This window comes from Coregonus clupeaformis, unplaced genomic scaffold (assembly GCF_020615455.1).
Source record: "Coregonus clupeaformis isolate EN_2021a unplaced genomic scaffold, ASM2061545v1 scaf0015, whole genome shotgun sequence".
Classification (NCBI taxonomy): Eukaryota; Metazoa; Chordata; class Actinopteri; order Salmoniformes; family Salmonidae; genus Coregonus; species Coregonus clupeaformis.
Window position 1 is genome coordinate 1421702 of NW_025533470.1, and position 15799 is coordinate 1437500.

At 46.1% G+C, this 15799-nt stretch overlaps 1 protein-coding gene across 1 annotated transcript in view; it reads right to left on the reverse strand.

Moving 5' to 3' along the window:
• Window positions 1–15799, reverse strand: part of mxd3 (MAX dimerization protein 3) — a 48728-nt gene that overhangs the window by 24394 nt on the left and 8535 nt on the right. Inside the window, exons 2-4 of the mRNA XM_041873021.1 lie at window positions 14757–14862; window positions 13871–13900; window positions 4194–4308 (exon numbers count right to left, since the gene is read on the reverse strand). Coding sequence (XP_041728955.1) covers window positions 4194–4308; window positions 13871–13900; window positions 14757–14862 — 251 coding nt within the window. The remainder of the gene's footprint in view (window positions 1–4193; window positions 4309–13870; window positions 13901–14756; window positions 14863–15799) is intronic.

The following is a 15799-nucleotide window of genomic DNA, read 5'->3' on the forward strand; positions in this document are numbered from 1 at the left end:
GCTATAAAGGACAATCAAAATCCACTGGACTCCCCAATTACTGACCAGAGCTCTATAAGAAACTTCAGGCTCTCAAATTTAAAAGACATGCGGACCTGATGGCATCCTAAATGAGATGCTCAAACTCACTAGTGCAAAATTTCAATTGGCTATATTAAAACTGTTTAATTTGATCCTGAGTGTAGGAGTTATTTCCCTGACATCTGGAATCAAGGACTCATAACCCCAATCTTTAAAACGGAGACAAATTTGCCCTAACAATTACAGAGGCATTTGTGTGAACAGTAACCTGGGGAAGGTTTTCTGGTATTATAAATGTAAGAGTTCTAAACTTCTTAATAAGCACAATGTCTTGAGTAAAAGCCAAATTGGTTTATACCAAAACATCGCACTGACCGATCATATTTACACCCTACACCCTGATAGATAAAACATGTCCACCAAAATAATACCAAAATATACGCTTGCTTTATCGACTTCAAAAGCATTTGATTCTATTTGGCACACAGGACTGTTCTACAAAGTTATTGAAAGTGGTGTAGGGGTAAAACATATGACATAATTAAATCAATGTATACTGGCAATACGTGCGCATTAAAATTGGCAAAGAAAATAACAGAATTCTTTAACCAGGGGCGGGGCCTTCGTCAGGGTTGTAATCTGAGCCCAGCACTCTTCAATATTTACATCAACGAATTGGCCACTATTCTAGAAAAATCCTCGGCCCCTGGTGTTAGTCTCCATAATTCAGAGGTTAAATGCCTACTCTTCGCAGATGACCTATGCCTGCTGTCACCCACAGCACCACGGCCTACAGCAGAGCCTGGACCTGCTGAGCAGTACTGCCAGACCTGGGCCCTGGCAGTAAACCCCAAAAGACTAAAATAATGATTTTCCAGAGAAGATCCAGATCTCAGGGAATTAGACCAAAGTTCTCAATTGGTACAGAATATATAGAGCACTGCACACTACAATTACTTAGGTTTAAAAAAATAAGCTCAACTGGACACCTTAATGAAGCAGTGAATGAACTGAGAGAAAGCACGCAGGGCATTCTACGCAATTAAAAAGCAAATTCAATTAAAATACCTATTAAAATTTGGCTAAAACTAATTGAATATGTCATTGAACCAATTGCACTTTATGGCAGCGAGGTGTGGGGCCCACTTGCAAAACAAGATTTATCAAATGGGACAAACATCCCATTGAAACCCCTGCACGAGAGTTCTGTAAGATTCTCCCTACATGTCCAGAGGAAAGCTACAAACAATGCATGCAGGGCAGAATTAGGCAAATATCCACTAATATAAAAAACTCAAAAAGAGCAATTGAAGTTTTGGAAACATCTAAAATACAGTGACCCCTCTCTCATATCATTACCAAGCCCTGCAATACAAGAGCTGAACAGTAAGAAAAGAGTCCCTCATCCAGCTGGTCCTGGGGCTGAGTTCACAAACCTGTTCTACTAACACACTGAAGCCTCAGGACCAGAACATCCAATCAATCAGGATAAACCAAATTACAACACAGTCAAAACACAAAACATATTGCTTATTGGGAAACACAAGCACAAGCACAGAGCAAATGCAGTGCTATCTGGCCCTAAATCGACAGTACACCGTGAGCTAAATATTTGACCATGGTTACTGATCAAAACTTTAGAAAAACCTTGACAAAGGTACAGAGCTCAGTGAGCACAGCCTTGCCATTGAGAAGGGTAGACACAGGAAAACCTGGCTCCCTGTAGAGGAAAGGCTGTGCAACCACTGCACAATAGCAGAACCTGAGACGGAGCTGCATTTCCTGACAAATGTCAAAAATATAAAACAATTAGAGAGTGTCATTTCCCCAAATTTGAAACTCTTATTCAAGGTTTCAAAGACCTCTCTGATGAGGATAGGCTACCCGTCCTGTTGGGGGGAGGACGCAGAGAGCTGTGGGTTGGCAGCGCACTACATTGCTGCCTGCCATAAGTTGAGGACAGTGTCTGACAGACCAATCAACCTGCACATGTCCTTTACTGTATATTTATTGTTATTGTTGAATGTATCGTTATTTTGACCCTTGGTTATTTTTGTTACTGTTGTCCCGTTGACAATTTTGATTCTCATTTTTACATTGTAAACAAGCTTTGGCAATATGTACACTGTTACGTCATGCCAATAAAGCAAATTGAATTGAATTGAATTGAGAGAGAGAGAGATGAGTACAGTTAGAGAGAGAGATGAGTACAGTTACAGGAGTAGAGAGAGAGAGAGAGAGAGAGACAGAGAGAGAGAGAGAGAGAGAGAGAGAGAGAGAGAGAGAGAGAGAGAGAGAGAGAGAGGAGAGAGAGAGAGATGAGTACAGTTATAGAGAGAGAGAGAGAGAGAGACAGAGAGAAGACGAGAGGGGAGAGAGAGACAGAGAGACAGGAGAGAGAGAGAGAGAGAGAGACGAGAGAGAGAGAGAGAGAGAGCAGAGAGACAGAAAGAGAGAGAGAGAGAGAGACAGAGAGAGAGAGAGAGAGAGAGAGAGAGAGAGAGAGAGAGTGAGCAAAAGAGTCAGAGAGAGAGAGATGAGTACAGACAGAGAGCAGAGAGAGAGAGAGAGAGAGACAGAGAGAGAGAGAGAGAGAGAGAGAGAGAGAGAGAGAGATGAGTACAGTTATACAGAGAGAGAGCGCGCATGCTATCAGATAGCCATAGACTTCCAGTCATTGTGCTAACGCCAGTTAGCATTGGCTTGTGAAACGACCTCTAACTTCCTTCATACTGGACGCAGAGACATAAAAATGATATCCATGAGTTCATCTGACTCTGGGGAAGTAGACAAAGGTCTCATTGTCAAAATCCCAAAGTATCCATTTAAGGGTAGTGTTTAGGGGCTAGGGTTAGGGTAGTGTTTAGGGGCTAGGGTTAGGGTAGTGTTTAGGGGCTAGGGTTAGGGTAGTGTTTAGGGGCTAGGGTAGTGTTTAGGGGCTAGGGTTAGGGTAGTGTTTAGGGGCTAGGGTTAGGGTAGTGTTTAGGGGCTAGGGTAGTGTTTAGGGGCTAGGGTTAGGGTAGTGTTTAGGGGCTAGGGTTAGGGTAGTGTTTAGGGGCTAGGGTAGTGTTTAGGGCTAGGGTTAGGGTAGTGTTTAGGGGCTAGGGTTAGGGTAGTGTTTAGGGGCTAGGGTAGTGTTTAGGGCTAGGGTTTAGGTAGTGTTTAGGGCTAGGGGCTAGGTTGGGTAGTGTTTAGGGCCAGGGGCTAGTTGGGTAGTGTTTAGGGCTAGGTAGTTAGGGCTAGGGTAGTGTTTAGGGCTAGAGGTAGTGTTTAGGGGCTAGGGTAGTGTTTAGGGGCTAGGGTTAGGGTAGTGTTTGGGGCTAGGGTTAGGGTAGTGTTTAGGGGCTAGGGTTAGGGTAGTGTTTAGGGGCTAGGGTAGTGTTTAGGGGCTAGGGTTAGGGTAGTGTTTAGGGGCTAGGGTAGTGTTTAGGCTAGGGTTAGGGTAGTGTTTAGGGGCTAGGTTAGGGTAGTGTTTAGGGGCTAGGGTATTGTTTAGGGCTAGGGTTAGGGTAGTGTTTAGGGGTTAGGGTAGTGTTTAGGTTAGGGTAGTGTTTAGGGGCTAGGGTAGTGTTTAGGGCTAGGGTTAGGGTAGTGTTTAGGGGCTAGGGTTAGGGTAGTGTTTAGGGGCTAGGGTTAGGGTAGTGTTTAGGGTTAGGGGCTAGGGTTAGGGTAGTGTTTAGGGGCTAGGGTTAGGGTAGTGTTTAGGATTAGGGTAGTGTTTAGGGTTAGGGTAGTGGTTAGGGTAGTGTTTAGGGGCTAGGATTAGGTTAGTGTTTAGGGTTAGGGGCTAGGGTTAGGGTAGTGTTTAGGGGTTAGGGTAGTGTTTAGGGGTTAGGGTAGTGTTTAGGGTTAGGATAGTGGTTAGGGTAGTGTTTAGGGTTAGGGTAGTGTTTAGGGTTAGGGGCTAGGGTTAGGGTAGTGTTTAGGGGCTAGGGTTAGGGTAGTGTTTAGGATTAGGGTAGTGTTTAGGGTTAGGATAGTGGTTAGGGTAGTGTTTAGGGGCTAGGATTAGGTTAGTGTTTAGGGTTAGGGTAGTGTTTAGGGTTAGGGGCTAGGGTTAGGGTAGTGTTTAGGGGTTAGGGTAGTGTTTAGGGGTTAGGGTAGTGTTTAGGGGTTAGGGTAGTGTTTAGGGGTTAGGGTAGTGTTTAGGGTTAGCTGGGTGTTAATCTTACCTTGATGTGTGTCTGAGCCCGCCTCAGTAGGTTAAGGGTGGTGTACCTCATGGAGTCAGACAACTGGGGAACCTGCTGCTTCAACTGCTCCAAGTGGTGCCTCAACTGAGCCCGTCTGTTACAACAACACAATAAAACAATACAACAACACAATAAAACAATGCCTCAACTGAGCCCGTCTGTTACAACAACACAATAAAACAATGCCTCAACTGAGCACGTCTGTTACAACAACACAATAAAACAATGCCTCAACTGAGCACGTCTGTTACAACAACACAATAAAACAATGCCTCAACTGAGCACGTCTGTTACAACAACACAATAAAAACAATGCCTCAACTGAGCACGTCTGTTACAACAACACAATAAAACAATGCCTCAACTGAGCCCGTCTGTTACAACAACACAATAAAACAATGCCTCAACTGAGCACGTCTGTTACAACAACACAATAAAACAATGCCTCAACTGAGCACGTCTGTTACAACAACACAATAAAACAATGCCTCAACTGAGCACGTCTGTTACAACAACACAATAAAACAATGCCTCAACTGAGCCCGTCTGTTACAACAACACAATAAAACAATGCCTCAACTGAGCACGTCTGTTACAACAACACAATAAAACAATGCCTCAACTGAGCCCGTCTGTTACAACAACACAATAAAACAATGCCTCAACTGAGCCCGTCTGTTACAACAACACAATAAAACAATGCCTCAACTGAGCACGTCTGTTACAACAACACAATAAAACAATGCCTCAACTGAGCACGTCTGTTACAACAACACAATAAAACAATGCCTCAACTGAGCACGTCTGTTACAACAACACAATAAAACAATGCCTCAACTGAGCACGTCTGTTACAACAACACAATAAAACAATGCCTCAACTGAGCACGTCTGTTACAACAACACAATAAAACAATGCCTCAACTGAGCACGTCTGTTACAACAACACAATAAAACAATGCCTCAACTGAGCACGTCTGTTACAACAACACAATAAAACAATGCCTCAACTGAGCACGTCTGTTACAACAACACAATAAAACAATGCCTCAACTGAGCACGTCTGTTACAACAACACAATAAAACAATGCCTCAACTGAGCACGTCTGTTACAACAACACAATAAAACAATGCCTCAACTGGAGCACGTCTGTTACAACAACACAATAAAACAATGCCTCAACTGAGCACGTCTGTTACAACAACACAATAAAACAATGCCTCAACTGAGCACGTCTGTTACAACAACACAATAAAACAATGCCTCAACTGAGCACGTCTGTTACAACAACACAATAAAAACAATGCCTCAACTGAGCACGTCTGTTACAACAACACAATAAAACAATGCCTCAACTGAGCCCGTCTGTTACAACAACACAATAAAACAATGCCTCAACTGAGCACGTCTGTTACAACAACACAATAAAACAATGCCTCAACTGAGCACGTCTGTTACAACAACACAATAAAACAATGCCTCAACTGAGCACGTCTGTTACAACAACACAATAAAACAATGCCTCAACTGAGCCCGTCTGTTACAACAACACAATAAAACAATGCCTCAACTGAGCACGTCTGTTACAACAACACAATAAAACAATGCCTCAACTGAGCACGTCTGTTACAACAACACAATAAAACAATGCCTCAACTGAGCACGTCTGTTACAACAACACAATAAAACAATGCCTCAACTGAGCACGTCTGTTACAACAACACAATAAAACAATGCCTCAACTGAGCACGTCTGTTACAACAACACAATAAAACAATGCCTCAACTGGAGCCCGTCTGTTACAACAACACAATAAAACAATGCCTCAACTGAGCACGTCTGTTACAACAACACAATAAAACAATGCCTCAACTGAGCACGTCTGTTACAACAACACAATAAAACAATGCCTCAACTGAGCACGTCTGTTACAACAACACAATAAAACAATGCCTCAACTGAGCACGTCTGTTACAACAACACAATAAAACAATGCCTCAACTGAGCCCGTCTGTTACAACAACACAATAAAACAATGCCTCAACTGAGCACGTCTGTTACAACAACACAATAAAACAATGCCTCAACTGAGCACGCTCTGTTACAACAACACAATAAAACAATGCCTCAACTGAGCACGTCTGTTACAACAACACAATAAAACAATGCCTCAACTGAGCACGTCTGTTACAACAACACAATAAAACAATGCCTCAACTGAGCACGGTCTGTTACAACAACACAATAAAACAATGCCTCAACTGAGCACGTCTGTTACAACAACACAATAAAACAATGCCTCAACTGAGCACGTCTGTTACAACAACACAATAAAACAATGCCTCAACTGAGCACGTCTGTTACAACAACACAATAAAACAATGCCTCAACTGAGCACGTCTGTTACAACAACACAATAAAACAATGCCTCAACTGGAGCCCGTCTGTTACAACAACACAATAAAACAATGCCTCAACTGAGCACGTCTGTTACAACAACACAATAAAACAATGCCTCAACTGAGCACGTCTGTTACAACAACACAATAAAACAATGCCTCAACTGAGCACGTCTGTTACAACAACACAATAAAACAATGCCTCAACTGAGCACGTCTGTTACAACAACACAATAAAACAATGCCTCAACTGAGCACGTCTGTTACAACAACACAATAAAACAATGCCTCAACTGAGCACGTCTGTTACAACAACACAATAAAACAATGCCTCAACTGAGCACGTCTGTTACAACAACACAATAAAACAATGCCTCAACTGAGCACGTCTGTTACAACAACACAATAAAACAATGCCTCAACTGAGCACGTCTGTTACAACAACACAATAAAACAATGCCTCAACTGAGCACGTCTGTTACAACAACACAATAAAACAATGCCTCAACTGAGCACGTCTGTTACAACAACACAATAAAACAATGCCTCAACTGAGCACGTCTGTTACAACAACACAATAAAACAATGCCTCAACTGAGCACGTCTGTTACAACAACACAATAAAACAATGCCTCAACTGAGCACGTCTGTTACAACAACACAATAAAACAATGCCTCAACTGAGCACGTCTGTTACAACAACACAAAACAATGCCTCAACTGAGCACGTCTGTTACAACAACACAATAAAACAATGCCTCAACTGAGCACGTCTGTTACAACAACACAATAAAACAATGCCTCAACTGAGCACGTCTGTTACAACAACACAATAAAACAATGCCTCAACTGAGCACGTCTGTTACAACAACACAATAAAACAATGCCTCAACTGAGCCCGTCTGTTACAACAACACAATAAAACAATGCCTCAACTGAGCACGTCTGTTACAACAACACAATAAAACAATGCCTCAACTGAGCACGTCTGTTACAACAACACAATAAAACAATGCCTCAACTGAGCACGTCTGTTACAACAACACAATAAAACAATGCCTCAACTGAGCACGTCTGTTACAACAACACAATAAAACAATGCCTCAACTGAGCACGTCTGTTACAACAACACAATAAAACAATGCCTCAACTGAGCACGTCTGTTACAACAACACAATAAAACAATGCCTCAACTGAGCACGTCTGTTACAACAACACAATAAAACAATGCCTCAACTGAGCACGTCTGTTACAACAACACAATAAAACAATGCCTCAACTGAGCACGTCTGTTACAACAACACAATAAAACAATGCCTCAACTGAGCACGTCTGTTACAACAACACAATAAAACAATGCCTCAACTGAGCACGTCTGTTACAACAACACAATAAAACAATGCCTCAACTGAGCACGTCTGTTACAACAACACAATAAAACAATGCCTCAACTGAGCACGTCTGTTACAACAACACAATAAAACAATGCCTCAACTGAGCACGTCTGTTACAACAACACAATAAAACAATGCCTCAACTGAGCACGTCTGTTACAACAACACAATAAAACAATGCCTCAACTGAGCACGTCTGTTACAACAACACAATAAAACAATGCCTCAACTGAGCACGTCTGTTACAACAACACAATAAAACAATGCCTCAACTGAGCACGTCTGTTACAACAACACAATAAAACAATGCCTCAACTGAGCACGTCTGTTACAACAACACAATAAAACAATGCCTCAACTGAGCACGTCTGTTACAACAACACAATAAAACAATGCCTCAACTGAGCACGTCTGTTACAACAACACAATAAAACAATGCCTCAACTGAGCACGTCTGTTACAACAACACAATAAAACAATGCCTCAACTGAGCACATCTGTTACAATAATATAACTATTCGTAAACTAGACCCTGCCATAGACTAGTGTCCTGTCCAGGGGGTGTACTTGTACATTAAGCTGCCTCACTCTGCAGAAACAGGAGATAGACTCCTGCCCTATGGGCCGTTCTGGTTCACTCTACAGAAACAGGAGATAGACTCCTGCCCTATGGGCCGTTCTGGTTCACTCTACAGAAACAGGAGATAGACTCCTGCCCTATGGGCCGTTCTGGTTCACTCTGCAGAAACAGGAGATAGACTCCTGCCCTATGGGCCGTTCTGGATCACTCTACAGAAACAGGAGATAGACTCCTGCCCTATGGGCCGTTCTGGTTCACTCTGCAGAAACAGGAGATAGACTCCTGCCCTATGGGCCGTTCTGGTTCACTCTACAGAAACAGGAGATAGACTCCTGCCCTACGGGCCGTTCTGGTTCACTCTACAGAAACAGGAGATAGACTCCTGCCCTACGGGCCGTTCTGGTTCACTCTACAGAAACAGGAGATAGACTCCTGCCCTATGGGCCGTTCTGGTTCACTCTACAGAAACAGGAGATAGACTCCTGCCCCACGGGCCGTTCTGGTTCACTCTACAGAAACAGGAGATAGACTCCTGCCCACGGGCCGTTCTGGTTCACTCTACAGAAACAGGAGATAGACTCCTGCCCTACGGGCCGTTCTGGTTCACTCTACAGAAACAGGAGATAGACTCCTGCCCTACGGGCCGTTCTGGTTCACTCTACAGAAACAGGAGATAGACTCCTGCCCTATGGGCCGTTCTGGTTCACTCTACAGAAACAGGAGATAGACTCCTGCCCTACGGGCCGTTCTGGTTCACTCTACAGAAACAGGAGATAGACTCCTGCCCTACGGGCCGTTCTGGTTCACTCTACAGAAACAGGGAGATAGACTCCTGCCCCTACGGGCCGTTCTGGTTCACTCTACAGAAACAGGAGATAGACTCCTGCCCTATGGGCCGTTCTGGTTCACTCTACAGAAACAGGAGATAGACTCCTGCCCCTATGGGCGCGTTCTGGTTCACTCTACAGAAACAGGAGATAGACTCCTGCCCTACGGGCCGTTCTGGTTCACTCTACAGAAACAGGAGATAGACTCCTGCCCTACGGGCCGTTCTGGATCACTCTACAGAAACAGGAGATAGACTCCTGCCCTATGGGCCGTTCTGGTTCACTCTACAGAAACAGGAGATAGACTCCTGCCCTATGGGCCGTTCTGGTTCACTCTACAGAAACAGGAGATAGACTCCTGCCCTATGGGCCGTTCTGGTTCACTCTACAGAAACAGGAGATAGACTCCTGCCCTATGGGGCCGTTCTGGTTCACTCTACAGAAACAGGAGATAGACTCCTGCCCTATGGGCCGTTCTGGTTCACTCTGCAGAAACAGGAGATAGACTCCTGCCCTATGGGCCGTTCTGGTTCACTCTACAGAAACAGGAGATAGACTCCTGCCCTATGGGCCGTTCTGGTTCACTCTGCAGAAACAGGAGATAGACTCCTGCCCTACGGGCCGTTCTGGTTCACTCTACAGAAACAGGAGATAGACTCCTGCCCTATGGGCCGTTCTGGTTCACTCTACAGAAACAGGAGATAGACTCCTGCCCTATGGGCCGTTCTGGTTCACTCTACAGAAACAGGAGATAGACTCCTGCCCTATGGGGCGTTCTGGTTCACTCTACAGAAACAGGAGATAGACTCCTGCCCTATGGGCCGTTCTGGTTCACTCTACAGAAACAGGAGATAGACTCCTGCCCTATGGGCCGTTCTGGTTCACTCTACAGAAACAGGAGATAGACTCCTGCCCTATGGGCCGTTCTGGTTCACTCTACAGAAACAGGAGATAGACTCTGCCCTAGGGCCGTTCTGGTTCACTCTACAGAAACAGGAGATAGACTCCTGCCCTATGGGCCGTTCTGGTTCACTCTACAGAAACAGGAGATAGACTCCTGCCCTATGGGCCGTTCTGGTTCACTCTGCAGAAACAGGAGATAGACTCCTGCCCTATGGGCCGTTCTGGTTCACTCTACAGAAACAGGAGATAGACTCCTGCCCTATGGGCCGTTCTGGTTCACTCTACAGAAACAGGAGATAGACTCCTGCCCTATGGGCCGTTCTGGTTCACTCTACAGAAACAGGAGATAGACTCCTGCCCTACGGGCCGTTCTGGTTCACTCTACAGAAACAGGAGATAGACTCCTGCCCTATGGGCCGTTCTGGTTCACTCTACAGAAACAGGAGATAGACTCCTGCCCTACGGGCCGTTCTGGTTCACTCTACAGAAACAGGAGATAGACTCCTGCCCTATGGGCCGTTCTGGTTCACTCTACAGAAACAGGAGATAGACTCCTGCCCTATGGGCCGTTCTGGTTCACTCTACAGAAACAGGAGATAGACTCCTGCCCTACGGGCCGTTCTGGTTCACTCTACAGAAACAGGAGATAGACTCCTGCCCTACGGGCCGTTCTGGTTCACTCTACAGAAACAGGAGATAGACTCCTGCCCTATGGGCCGTTCTGGTTCACTCTACAGAAACAGGAGATAGACTCCTGCCCTATGGGCCGTTCTGGTTCACTCTACAGAAACAGGAGATAGACTCCTGCCCTATGGGCCGTTCTGGTTCACTCTACAGAAACAGGAGATAGACTCCTGCCCTATGGGCCGTTCTGGTTCACTCTACAGAAACAGGAGATAGACTCCTGCCCTATGGGCCGTTCTGGTTCACTCTACAGAAACAGGAGATAGACTCCTGCCCTATGGGCCGTTCTGGTTCACTCTACAGAAACAGGAGATAGACTCCTGCCCTACGGGCCGTTCTGGTTCACTCTACAGAAACAGGAGATAGACTCCTGCCCTATGGGCCGTTCTGGTTCACTCTACAGAAACAGGAGATAGACTCCTGCCCTATGGGCCGTTCTGGTTCACTCTACAGAAACAGGAGATAGACTCCTGCCCTATGGGCCGTTCTGGTTCACTCTACAGAAACAGGAGATAGACTCCTGCCCTATGGGCCGTTCTGGTTCACTCTACAGAAACAGGAGATAGACTCCTGCCCTACGGGCCGTTCTGGTTCACTCTACAGAAACAGGAGATAGTCTCCTGCCCTACGGGCCGTTCTGGTTCACTCTACAGAAACAGGAGATAGACTCCTGCCCTATGGGCCGTTCTGGTTCACTCTACAGAAACAGGAGATAGACTCCTGCCCTATGGGCCGTTCTGGTTCACTCTAGAGAAACAGGAGATAGACTCCTGCCCTATGGGCCGTTCTGGTTCACTCTACAGAAACAGGAGATAGACTCCTGCCCTATGGGCCGTTCTGGTTCACTCTGCAGAAACAGGAGATAGTCTCCCTGCCCTACGGGCCGTTCTGGTTCACTCTACAGAAACAGGAGATAGACTCCTGCCCCTACGGGCCGTTCTGGATCACTCTACAGAAACAGGAGATAGACTCCTGCCCTACGGGCCGTTCTGGATCACTCTACAGAAACAGGAGATAGTCTCCTGCCCTACGGGCCGTTCTGGTTCACTCTACAGAAACAGGAGATAGACTCCTGCCCTATGGGCCGTTCTGGTTCACTCTGCAGAAACAGGAGATAGTCTCCTGCCCTACGGGCCGTTCTGGTTCACTCTACAGAAACAGGAGATAGACTCCTGCCCTACGGGCCGTTCTGGATCACTCTACAGAAACAGGAGATAGACTCCTGCCCTACGGGCCGTTCTGGATCACTCTACAGAAACAGGAGATAGTCTCCTGCCCTACGGGCCGTTCTGGTTCACTCTACAGAAACAGGAGATAGTCTCCTGCCCTATGGGCCGTTCTGGATCACTCTACAGAAACAGGAGATAGACTCTGCCCTACGGGCCGTTCTGGATCACTCTACAGAAACAGGAGATAGACTCCTGCCCTACGGGCCGTTCTGGATCACTCTACAGAAACAGGAGATAGACTCCTGCCCTATGGGCCGTTCTGGTTCACTCTACAGAAACAGGAGATAGTCTCCTGCCCTACGGGCCGTTCTGGTTCACTCTACAGAAACAGGAGATAGACTCCTGCCCTACGGGCCGTTCTGGCTCACTCTACAGAAACAGGAGATAGACTCCTGCCCTACGGGCCGTTCTGGTTCACTCTACAGAAACAGGAGATAGACTCCTGCCCTGTGGGCCGTTCTGGTTCACTCTACAGAAACAGGAGATAGACTCCTGCCCTACGGGCCGTTCTGGTTCACTCTACAGAAACAGGAGATAGACTCCTGCCCTACGGGCCGTTCTGGTTCACTCTACAGAAACAGGAGATAGACTCCTGCCCTATGGGCCGTTCTGGATCACTCTACAGAAACAGGAGATAGTCTCCTGCCCTACGGGCCGTTCTGGTTCACTCTACAGAAACAGGAGATAGACTCCTGCCCTACGGGCCGTTCTGGATCACTCTACAGAAACAGGAGATAGACTCCTGCCCTACGGGCCGTTCTGGATCACTCTACAGAAACAGGAGATAGTCTCCTGCCCTACGGGCCGTTCTGGTTCACTCTACAGAAACAGGAGATAGTCTCCTGCCCTACGGGCCGTTCTGGTTCACTCTACAGAAACAGGAGATAGACTCCTGCCCTACGGGCCGTTCTGGATCACTCTACAGAAACAGGAGATAGACTCCTGCCCTACGGGCCGTTCTGGATCACTCTACAGAAACAGGAGATAGACTCCTGCCCTACGGGCCGTTCTGGATCACTCTACAGAAACAGGAGATAGTCTCCTGCCCTACGGGCCGTTCTGGTTCACTCTACAGAAACAGGAGATAGACTCCTGCCCTACGGGCCGTTCTGGATCACTCTACAGAAACAGGAGATAGACTCCTGCCCTACGGGCCGTTCTGGTTCACTCTACAGAAACAGGAGATAGACTCCTGCCCTACGGGCCGTTCTGGATCACTCTACAGAAACAGGAGATAGTCTGACTCTCAGAACAGGAGAGTCCCTGCCCTACGGGCCGTTCTGGTTCACTCTACAGAAACAGGAGATAGTCTCCTGCCCTATGGGCCGTTCTGGTTCACTCTACAGAAACAGGAGATAGACTCCTGCCCTATGGGCCGTTCTGGTTCACTCTACAGAAACAGGAGATAGTCTCCTGCCCTATGGGCCGTTCTGGCTCAGACAAGGCTACTTACTTTATTTAATAATCTGTTTTTTCTAATGAACAACAGAAAAACACGCTGAGTGTTCAGTGGCTCTTTAAGAGTTATCTTTAGTTGTATACCTGTGTTGTTACTTTTATAATTAGGAATGTGCTAACGGAAATCTAGACAGTGGTTGTCAAAGGTAGAATGTCACAGGACTGATAGAATGGCCCTTTACCTGTGCTTCTCCAACTCATTATGGACAGTCCTGTGAACATAGAAGCACCATTAATTATTAGTGAGTTTATAAAGCACTAACGCACAAGTCATTATCATGTTATTACAGATGAAAAACAAGTCGAACACACTTACGTGTGACACAGTATTTCAGATACATAATATATCATTTCAACAACAAAAAGTAGACTAGTCAGCACACATTCTTCAGTGCAACCAAATGCTGACTACAGCCACACCCCGTCCCTAGCTAGCTGTCAGACAAACAGACTAGTGGTTTCAGAGAGCCACACCCCGTCCCTAGCTAGCTGTCAGACAAACAGACTAGTGGTTTCAGAGAGCCACACCCCGTCCCTAGCTAGCTGTCAGACAAACAGACTAGTGGTTCAGAGAGCCACAGTCCCTAGCTAGCTGTCAGACAAACAGACTAGTGGTTTCAGAGAGCCACACCCCGTCCCTAGCTAGCTGTCAGACAAACAGACTAGTGGTTTCGAGAGCCACACCCCGTCCTAGCTAGCTGTCAGACAAACAGACTAGTGGTTTCAGAGAGCCACACCCCGTCCCTAGCTAGCTGTCAGACAAACAGACTAGTGGTTTCAGAGAGCCACACCCCGTCCCTAGCTAGCTGTCAGACAAACAGACTAGTGGTTTCAGAGAGCCACACCCCGTCCCTAGCTAGCTGTCAGACAAACAGACTAGTGGTTTCAGAGAGTCACACCCCGTCCCTAGCTAGCTGTCAGACAAACAGACTAGTGGTTTCAGAGAGTCACACCCCGTCCCTAGCTAGCTGTCAGACAAACAGACTAGTGGTTTCAGAGAGTCACACCCCGTCCCTAGCTAGCTAGCTGTCAGACAAACAGACTAGTCAGCTATGGTTATATAATCACCTGTTACTACCGGCAACCTGCAGCTTCTTGTTCTTCTGCTTACTCTTCTTATCAGAGTCCCCTGGGCAGTAGAAGGGCAAGGCTGATGCATAGCCATGTTCTGCCTCTGGGGGGGGGACACAGAGAGACAGAGAGAGGGAGAGAGAGAGACAGAGAGAGGGAGAGAGAGAGACAGAGAGAGAGAGAGACGAGAGAGAGAGAGAGAGAGAGAGAGAGAGAGAGAGAGAGAGAGAGAGAGAGAGAGAGGAGAGAGAGAGAGAGAGAGAGAGAGAGAGAGAGAGAGAGAGAGAGAGAGAGAGAGAGAGAGAGAGAGAGAGAGACAGAGAGAGAGATAGAGAGAGAGAGAGAGAGAGAGAGAGAGGGAGAGAGAGACAGAGAGAGAGAGAGAGGGAGAGAGAGACAGAGAGAGGGAGAGAGAGAGAGACAGAGAGAGAGGGAGAGAGAGAGAGACAGAGAGAGGGGAGAGAGAGAGTGAGGATGACAGTTAGTTATAAGTTAGTTATAGTTTCATTTTCCATGTTTAGCCTTTTCTATTTATTATATTTCTACTATTGACTGTTAACATTTTATTGTTGTTGTTTATTATTATTGTTTACTACCATTTTATATTATTATTTGTTATTCTTTATTATTTTATTACAGTGTAATATATATCAACGAATTGGCGAGGGCACTAGAACAGTCTGCAGCACCCGGCCTCACCCTACTAGAATCTGAAGTCAAATGTATACTGTTTGCTGATGATCTGGTGCTTCTGTCTCCAACCAAGGAGGGCCTACAGCAGCACCTAGATCTTCTGCACAGATTCTGTCAGACCTGGGCCCTGACAGTAAATCTCAGTAAGACAAAAATAATGGTATTCCAAAAATGGTCCAGTTGCCAGGACCACAAATACAAATTCTATCTAGACACTGTTGCCCTAAAGCACACAAAAAACTATACATACCTCGGCCTAAACATCAGCGCCACATTTAACTTCCACAAAGCTGTGAACGATCTGAGAGACAAGGCAAGAAGGGCCTTCTATGCCATCAAAAGGAATA